This window comes from Lepeophtheirus salmonis, chromosome 2, assembly GCF_016086655.4.
Source record: "Lepeophtheirus salmonis chromosome 2, UVic_Lsal_1.4, whole genome shotgun sequence".
Lineage (NCBI taxonomy): Eukaryota > Metazoa > Arthropoda > Copepoda > Siphonostomatoida > Caligidae > Lepeophtheirus > Lepeophtheirus salmonis.
The window spans coordinates 10,401,578-10,411,573 of NC_052132.2; the positions used below are offsets into that span (position 1 = coordinate 10,401,578).

At 36.7% G+C, this 9,996-nt stretch overlaps 1 protein-coding gene across 1 annotated transcript; it reads left to right on the forward strand.

Moving 5' to 3' along the window:
• Positions 1–5,840: 5,840 nt before the first annotated feature.
• Positions 5,841–9,654, forward strand: LOC139904757 (zinc finger MYM-type protein 1-like). Its single transcript, XM_071886600.1, has 2 exons — positions 5,841–8,537; positions 8,594–9,654. Exon 1 carries the CDS (start codon positions 6,051–6,053, stop codon positions 7,881–7,883), a length of 1,833 nt encoding a protein of 610 aa, XP_071742701.1. The 5' UTR covers positions 5,841–6,050; the 3' UTR covers positions 7,884–8,537; positions 8,594–9,654.
• The last annotated feature ends 342 nt before the right edge of the window (positions 9,655–9,996 follow it).

Below are 9,996 nucleotides of genomic sequence, written 5' to 3' on the forward strand. Positions count from 1 at the left end.
ATTTTTTCCAATTTAAATAGTACAATTGATTGACCAAAGAATATACAATATTTATCTAAAGTATCTTTGTAAATAACCACCCTAAGATTTTCGAGGTAGAGTTATCTCTATCAGCATAAATGTACTGATATACAGGGATATATTATATAGGAGTTGAAACTGTTTGCCAGAGAAAAAGACACGGATATCACACCAGAAGAAAGTTGAAGATGATTTGACTCTAGAGTGACTATCTTTAACTATTCTGATATTTAAAAAAAAAAATGCTATCTTGTATTTCTTACGCCAATCCATGTTTTATGTCTTAATTTATATTTTTTTCATATTTTGATTTCATAAAAGCAAGATAATGTAAGACTTTAGTATCTGAACTAAAGTAATACCTTACAAGAAAGAGTATAACTCATTCATAGGAACATTCACATATTTTATTTAAATTAATTGACTTCAGAAATGAGCCTAACAGCTTCTGATTCAATTAATGTTGATAATAGTATTTTTAAAAGTTAAAATATATATTTAAAACTTCATATTAGATAATTTTTAATTAATTTATAAATCAAGTAATACATTATGGCTTTCAATATCTGAAGTAAATTATATTATACATTCATAGTGTTTAGTTATGAACAAAATTTAATCCTCACTTTTAAGGCAAATAACTTAAATTTCTAATGAAACGCAATTCAAATCCTTTTTTTTTTTTCAGTTCAAATAAAGATAAAATATTGATTTCATACATAAGATCTACATTATTAATTATTTTCTTTCTTTACATTTCAGTAAAAGGATACTTTGATGTTCTTCCGGTGTTAAAATATAATTATAGAAGTATTTGGAAGATTTAATGACTGAAATAATGACGAAAGTGTTTTCGAGCAAATATGTTCAGTGCAAAGATTTTTGTTTTTCAAATAAGGGGATAATGTAAGTGTCTATTTAGAATCAATTAATTTAACATTAGACAAATATTACAATAAAAGTTTTATAAAATTTATTAAAAAAAATATATTAGAAAAATGTAATTTTTTAAGTATTTTCAAAAACCAAATAAGATGCTTGCAAATAACAATTTTATTTACGAAGTTAAATACAAATTCATAACATTTATTGAGTCTTTGAATTTTTTAATATATTTATTTCAAGTCATTTGGTTTTTTAATTATAATTCGATTCTATGGTGGTCTGTAATTCCAACATAAAATTGAATAAGTGTAAAAATCTCTACTAAAAATCGAATTTGGAGCTATAACAGATTTCCATTTTTCTAAAAGCACGCCATTTTTGCCAGGATGTTGATGAAAAGAAATTTATTTATGCTTTTAGTATATAGTAGATAGCATTTAGTTTTTTTTTTTTTTTTGAAATACTGTTGTTATAAAATTTAATGTAAAATTACTATACAAATAATAATAGTCAGACTCATCACTAGAACACTGTCTTTAGGCAGAAGGGATTTATGCTATGTGCCCCTACTTATCATGACAATGGGCTTGGTTCTATTTATATTAATCTGTTAGCATTTACATTAATTTTCTAAAGTCAAATTATTCCGATGTAGGAATTTGATCCTACTCAAGTGTTTAAAAATGACAAATATAACCCTATCTTTATTTTATCCATCAATATTTTTTTTAAGGACTACTAAAGAATTTATCCACATAGTAGACGATGTTTTAATAATTAGAAAAAAGTGAGCTCTTGAGGTTTGGTTGACTTTTAGAATTTCCGTTCATCCATCTCCCTATAGGTGAATATAATCATTGATATCCGTTTTCAATCAGTAGGTAATATAACTAGTAAGATTTAAAAGAAGCCATGGTGGATTTAGAAGAAATGATTGCAACGATGGATTTAGGAAAAAAGAAAACAGCAACAGAGGGTTTAGAAAGAGGTGATAGCAACACTGAATATCGGCGGGAGGATCTCAAATTAAGGATTGCGATGTTGAATTTTCGAAAGGATGATCCCGACAATGAATTCAGAAAAAAAGTTCGCAACAGTGGATTTCAAAGAGAGGACCGCGATGGTAGATTCAGAAGAAAGGATCGTGCCGGTGGATCTCAAATTAAGAATCGCGATGTTGAATTTCGAAAGGATGATCCTGACAATGAATTAATAAGAAATGTTCACCACGGTGGATTTCAAAGAGAGGTCCGCGATGGTGGATTCAGAAGAAAGGATCGTGACGGTGGATCTCAAATTAAGGATCGTGATGTTGAATTTCGAAAGGATGACCCCGACAATGAATTCAGAAAAAAAGTTCGCAACAGTGGATTTCAAAGAGAGGACCGCGATGGTAGATTCAGAAGAAAGGATCGTGACGGTGGATCTCAAATTAAGGATCGCGATGTTGAATTTCGAAAGGATGATCCTGACAATGAATTAAGAAGAAATGTTCACCACGGTGGATTTCAAAGAGAGGTCCGCGATGGTGGATTCAGAAGAAAGGATCGTGACGGTGGATCTCAAATTAAGGATTGCGATGTTGAATTTCGAAAGGATGATCCTGACAATGAATTCAGAAGAAATGTTCACCACGGTGGATTTCAAAGAGAGGACTGCGATGGTGGATTCAGAAGAAAGGATCGTGACGGTGGATCTTTCAAAGCGATGGTGGATTCAGAAGAAAGGATCGTGACGGTGGATCTCAAATTAAGGATCGCGATGTTGAATTTCGAAAGGATGATCCTGACAATGAATTCAGAAGAAATGTTCACCACGGTGGATTTCAAAGAGAGGACTGCGATGGTGGATTCAGAAGAAAGGATCGTGACGGTGGATCTCAAATTAAGGATCGCGATGTTGAATTTCGAAAGGATGATCCTGACAATGAATTAAGAAGAAATGTTCACCACGGTGGATTTCAAAGAGAGGACTGCGATGGTGGATTCAGAAGAAAGGATCGTGACGGTGGATCTCAAATTAAGGATTGCGATGTTGAATTTCGAAAGGATGATCCTGACAATGAATTCAGAAGAAATGTTCACCACGGTGGATTTCAAAGAGAGGACTGCGATGGTGGATTCAGAAGAAAGGATCGTGACGGTGGATCTCAAATTAAGGATCGCGATGTTGAATTTCGAAAGGATGATCCTGACAATGAATTAAGAAGAAATGTTCACCACGGTGGATTTCAAAGAGAGGACTGCGATGGTGGATTCAGAAGAAAGGATCGTGACGGTGGATCTCAAATTAAGGATCGCGATGTTGAATTTCGAAAGGATGATCCTGACAATGAATTAAGAAGAAATGTTCACCACGGTGGATTTCAAAGAGAGGACTGCGATGGTGGATTCAGAAGAAAGGATCGTGACGGTGGATCTCAAATTAAGGATTGCGATGTTGAATTTCGAAAGGATGATCCTGACAATGAATTCAGAAGAAATGTTCACCACGGTGGATTTCAAAGAGAGGACTGCGATGGTGGATTCAGAAGAAAGGATCGTGACGGTGGATCTCAAATTAAGGATCGCGATGTTGAATTTCGAAAGGATGATCCTGACAATGAATTAAGAAGAAATGTTCACCACGGTGGATTTCAAAGAGAGGTCCGCGATGGTGGATTCAGAAGAAAGGATCGTGACGGTGGATCTCAAATTAAGGATTGCGATGTTGAATTTCGAAAGGATGATCCTGACAATGAATTCAGAAGAAATGTTCACCACGGTGGATTTCAAAGAGAGGACTGCGATGGTGGATTCAGAAGAAAGGATCGTGACGGTGGATCTCAAATTAAGGATCGCGATGTTGAATTTCGAAAGGATGATCCTGACAATGAATTAAGAAGAAATGTTCACCACGGTAGATTTCAAAGAGAGGTCCGCGATGGTGGATTCAGAAGAAAGGATCGTGACAGTGGATCTCAAATAAGGATTGCGATGTTGAATTTCGAAAGGATGATCCTGACAATGAATTCAGAAGAAATGTTCACCACGGTGGATTTCAAAGAGAGGACTGCGATGGTGGATTCAGAAGAAAGGATCGTGACGGTGGATCTCAAATTAAGGATCGCGATGTTGAATTTCGAAAGGATGATCCTGACAATGAATTAAGAAGAAATGTTCACCACGGTAGATTTCAAAGAGAAGAAAGGATCGTGACGATGGTGGATTCAGAAGAAAGGATCGTGACGGTGGATCTCAAATTAAGGATTGCGATGTTGAATTTCGAAAGGATGATCCTGACAATGAATTCAGAAGAAATGTTCACCACGGTGGATTTCAAAGAGAGGACTGCGATGGTGGATTCAGAAGAAAGGATCGTGACGGTGGATCTCAAATTAAGGATCGCGATGTTGAATTTCGAAAGGATGATCCTGACAATGAATTAAGAAGAAATGTTCACCACGGTAGATTTCAAAGAGAGGACTGCGAGTGGATTCAGAAGAAAGGATCGTGACGGTGGATCTCAAATTAAGGATTGCGATGTTGAATTTCGAAAGGATGATCCTGACAATGAATTCAGAAGAAATGTTCACCACAGTGGATTTCAAAGAGAGGACTGCGATGGTGGATTCAGAAGAAAGGATCGTGACGGTGGATCTCAAATTAAGGATCGCGATGTTGAATTTCGAAAGGATGATCCTGACAATGAATTAAGAAGAAATGTTCACCACGGTAGATTTCAAAGAGAGGTCCGCGATGGTGGATTCAGAAGAAAGGATCGTGACGGTGGATCTCAAATTAAGGATTGCGATGTTGAATTTCGAAAGGATGATCCTGACAATGAATTCAGAAGAAATGTTCACCACGGTAGATTTCAAAGAGAGGTCCGCGATGGTGGATTCAGAAGAAAGGATTGTGACGGTGGATCTCAAATTAAGGATTGCGATGTTGAATTTCGAAAGGATGATCCTGACAATGAATTCAGAAGAAATGTTCACCACGATGGATTTCAAAGAGAGGTCCGCGATGGTGGATTCAGAAGAAAGGATCGTGACGGTGGATGTCAAATTAAGGATTGCGATGTTGAATTTCGAAAGGATGATCCTGACAATGAATTCAGAAGAAATGTTCACCACGGTGGATTTCAAAGAGAGGACTGCGATGGTGGATTCAGAAGAAAGGATCGTGACGGTGGATCTCAAATTAAGGATCACGATGTTGAATTTCGAAAGGATGATCCTGACAATGAATTCAGAAGAAATGTTCACCACGGTAGATTTCAAAGAGAGGTCCGCGATGGTGGATTAAGTCATAATTAATTATTAACATCTATTATATATATGTAACTTATGGCCAACTCATAATAGTACTGAGTCATTATAATAAAATTACATATTTGTAGCACGTCCACCCAAAAGGAAGTTTGATAATTTTTCTCAAAATTGAACATGGAATACATTTTCCAACAAATTATAGTTCATTTAAATGAAAAAATGATTCTGATTAATCCTTTGGAGGCACCACAAATTGTACTTAAAGTAGCCAAAATTCACCGGCACATTTATAGAATTAGTAAATTAATAAATTATATCTCTAAGACAATATTGGGGCTAAATTAAGTCAGGTAGATAAAATGGAGGTTTTAAACTACAGTTAACACTCTCGGGTATCTCAATTCATCGCAGAAATTTGAATTCAAATCCTGTAATTTACCGTAATATCTCTTTCAAATATTGCCTGTCATTTTATAAATATAAATGATTGAACCTTTGAATATAAAACGCGTTTTCTGCTTCCCGTGATACATTTCTGATAATTAATAAATTACTGCAATTATTTCAAGAGTACTTTACAGCCAAAAATAAAAAACAAAGACGCACACAACATTTTTCGTATGGATTTGAAGTACTTCACATTGAGTGGATATTTGAGTTAGATATTATGTTTAACGTTACTGGTTGCAAATGTGAAGTACTTTACAGCCAAAAAAAAAAAGACGCACACAACATTTTTCGTATGGAGTACTCTTGAAATATTTAAGAGCGTGAGAATTTGTTTCATTGAATACAAGATTAATTAAATTATTACAGCTTAAAAGGGACATAAATAATAGTTATGTACTTTTTAGAGTGGATTGTTGCAGTAATTTATTAATTATCAGAAATGTATCACGGGAAGCGGAAAACGCATTTTAACAGAGAGTTGGTGATTTGTTCTATCTGTCAGAAGGAAATACAGAAGGACAACTTTAATGATCACAAAGTTACACTCCATAAGAATGACCCCAGCTGCAAGTATCAAGTGAAAGTTGATCATAAGAAGCAGAAAACATTTAACCTTGCTGGTAAGAAAACTTCCTCTGCTACATCCTCATCCTCAGTCACTGCCTTCTTCTGTCCCGATGACCGTGCTCCAGTTGAGGCCTTACTGCCTGAACCAAGATCTGAAAAGTCCGTTTCTGCTGAAGAGAAAGTTACTGCAGACACAGAAAATAATGGCGACTCATCAAATTACTCCAGTGGACGGATTTCTCATGGAATAAGACTTCTTAATCTTGATATCGGGCCAATCTTCTCTCCCGAGCAGCTCTCTGTAGTCAACAACAATAATATTCCCTCTGCAGAGGACTCTGAGACTAGCGACAATGTCCAGGGAGGTGAGAAGAGTAAAACTGAGGAGATGGAGTTTGTGGACGGAGGCCCAGAGTACCCTGTCGTCTTCACGAGCCAGCTGGGTGACCCGATACTTACCGGGCGGGAGCCAAAGCAGAAGGGCATCCAGACCAGAACCAGAGTGGAGACTGAGCGGGAAACTGTGCCTAAAGTCGAGAGAGATCATCCTCTACAGCCCAAGTTACAAACATACAGTCCTCAGATAGATGACAAATACTCCAGAGACTTTCAATATGATTGGTTCCGTAAGTTCCCGTGGCTAGAATATGACGAGGTTGAAAAGTCAGCCAAGTGTTTAGCCTGTTCCAAATTTTCCATTTCCAACCTTGGGAAATTTGAGTTCAAAACATGGAAAAACAGTTCCTTGTTGAAAGTTCATTCTAACAACAAAAAACACAAACTGTCGATGGAAAAGTGGATCAATTTCCTCACATCAAAGAGAAAGAATACCTCGGTTCTTGGCCATGTTCAGTCTCAACATGCTGAGGAAGTCGTGAAGTGGCGAGCTTGTTTGAGGTATCTTTTCCAAACTGTTGGGTTCTTTGCAAAGCAAGGATTGGCTTTTAGGGGCGATTCCGAAACAAGAGAAAAGTTGACGGAATCTAATGAAAACAATCGAGGAAACTTCTTGGAGTTTTTGTCCCTGCGTTCACACGACAATCATATTCTCAAAGATAAACTGGAGGCCGAAGTCAAAAAATTTGGTTCAGCTGGGGCAGGTTTTGCCACATGTACTTCACCTGACATCCAAAATGAGCTGATAGAGATTATAGCATCCAAAGTGATACAAAATATAATTGAAGATGTCAAGACTTGTGCCGGCGATGATGACTACTGGTTCTCTGTGATTGTTGATGAGACATCAGATATGTCAAACACGGAGCAGTTCAGTCTGTCACTGGGATATCTGACGAGTGAAGGCATCAAGAAAGAGAGCTCCCTCAAGTTTGTAAAAGTTACCCAGACTGACGGCAAATATTTGTTTGAGAAGCTTCACGAGGTTGTCAAGGATCTCGGCCTTAACCCCGCCCGCACTGTCTCCCTGGCCGTGGACGGTGACTCCAAAATATCCGGCATCAAGAAGGGTCTTGCCGCCAGGTGGAAGGAAGCAACCCCACTGTGTGTCTACATCCACTGCTACACCCATGTTCTCAATCTTGTAGTAAAGGATCCTCTCTCAGGTATAACCCTGTTGAGAAATACAATGGGGACAGTACAAATTTTATACAACTTCATTGAAGGGTCACCAAAGAGGTCAGCAATCTACAAGTCGGTGAAGATAACAAGTAAAGATGAGGAGCATGCCAAGGTGATGACCCTGTAGAACCAGTCTGCTACCCGCTGGAGTCTCCGCTACGATGCTGTAAACGCTGTATCTCTAGGGATGGTCAGAATCATGAAGACCCTCATAATAATGAGAAAAGATAAAGATACATTGTCGAGTTCAACAGCAACTTCTCTGCTCAACAGCATCTTTAGTAACGAATTTGTTTTTGGCATTGAACTGTTGAAGACACTCCTCAAACACACATCTAGCTTGTCAGATGAACTTCAAGGCAGAAAGGTTGACCTAACAAAGGCCCGGAAACACGTCAACCTAGTGATTAGGACTCTTGAAGATCTTAAGAATGAGAAAATCTTTGAACTAGAGTTGAAGTCGTCTGAGATGAAATCAGTATTTGACCAGGAGGACTCAATTGATTTGGAATTCAAGGAGGCGAAGATTCAAAGGAGAATAACGTGGAAAGGAACAACTGAATCCTACATCCGTGAAACACATTTTGATGTTGCAATCAATAAGATTGTATTAGAGCTTGAGAGCAGATTTGCCACCGACGATACAAACATCACAATCGATCTCATTGCAATCGTCAATGACAGTGAAGTGGATACCTGTGTCATTGAGTGTGTTGCCAAGCACTACAGAATTGAACTCGAGCAGCACCAGTCAGACCATACAATTTTCCAGCAATTCAAGGTTAATATTATAATGTTTCATTTTGCATTATATGTTTAAAATTTATGTTTCTCTAGGCAGATATTGACACAGAAGAGATGGTTTCGTCACAAATTGCTGCGGAGTTAATAAGCTCGGGAGTGTTCCGCCTCATGCCGGAGCTATACAAGGTGATCGTTATCCTGGCCTCAATGTCCATCAGCAGCTGTGAGGCGGAGCGGTCATTCTCTTGTCTCAGAAGGCTCAAGAACCACATGAGGACCACCATGGACCAGGAGAGGCTATCCTCCCTCACCCTCTTGAACATGGACAGGGTGATGGGGGACAAGGTACTCCATGAAGACATGGACAGTTTGATTGACACCTTTGCGTCAAGGAAAGAGAGGAAAAACTTCTTCTTCTAATCATGATAAAGAACACATGCACTTTTTTCTTCATTTTTTTCAAACACATCACCACGTATACATGCAAGTTAAGAACATCAAGACTTGTGAACATAATTTATTTTCTGTCGATGTAACCGTTTCATGGTATATTATAATCTCGTTCATTATCTTCATCTGTTATTATGTTCAAAATATTTAAGGAGGTTTAAATTGTTTGACTTAATTGTATAGTTCAAAAATTTTCTCTCATTCTTGCACCGTGCATTTTATACTCCATTATACTCCTTCCTTTATGAATAGGTCGGCATTGACTTTCCGTCTAGAGTTTTTCCTTTTCATTTTATTTTTCCCAATGTTTGCCTGAAGAAAATAATGGTCAGACAGTCCATTGGACGATATTCTTGCAAGATTTAATCTATGCTGTAGCATTTGCCCTGTTTAAATATCCCACGTTCACCACTGAAAATCAACCGTTCACCCTTGTAAAGTGGACCGAAAAATCTTCCTGACATACGGCACTGAGTGTGCGTATTACAATGTACATTTGTTTTAACAACTCTTATGATATAATCATTTTTTAGTAAAAAAATGTCAATGAAAGGAATTTTGCCTCTAAAAATGAAGTTTCAAAAATATGAAGGTTGGACTTTAAAGGGGTTTGAATACATAATGATACGAAATATAACCTAAAAAAGTATATAATTTAGCTACTTATTTGATATTTATTAATAAAATGACTCACATAAAAGTTTGATGCGTAAATAAAATATTATTAACCAAATATAAATTATACTTTATTAAGCCTGAAACAATTTTACATTGCATTTATACATTACTCTGATAAATATATTATCTTTTTATTTTTTAAACAATTCACAAATAAGTGTATTTATAACACAAAGGAACAATTAGGATTGAAGCCAATGATAGAATTTTCCTTCAACGTAGAATCCAAAACTTTTTTAAGTTTTTCTTTTAGTGGTCTGAATTCTGTTATATGTATGGAATAATAGTAATTCGGGAATATTTTGGTTCTAAGTTATAATTTACCTTTAAGACAATCACCAAACTAAAAGTACGATTAATAAAACTTA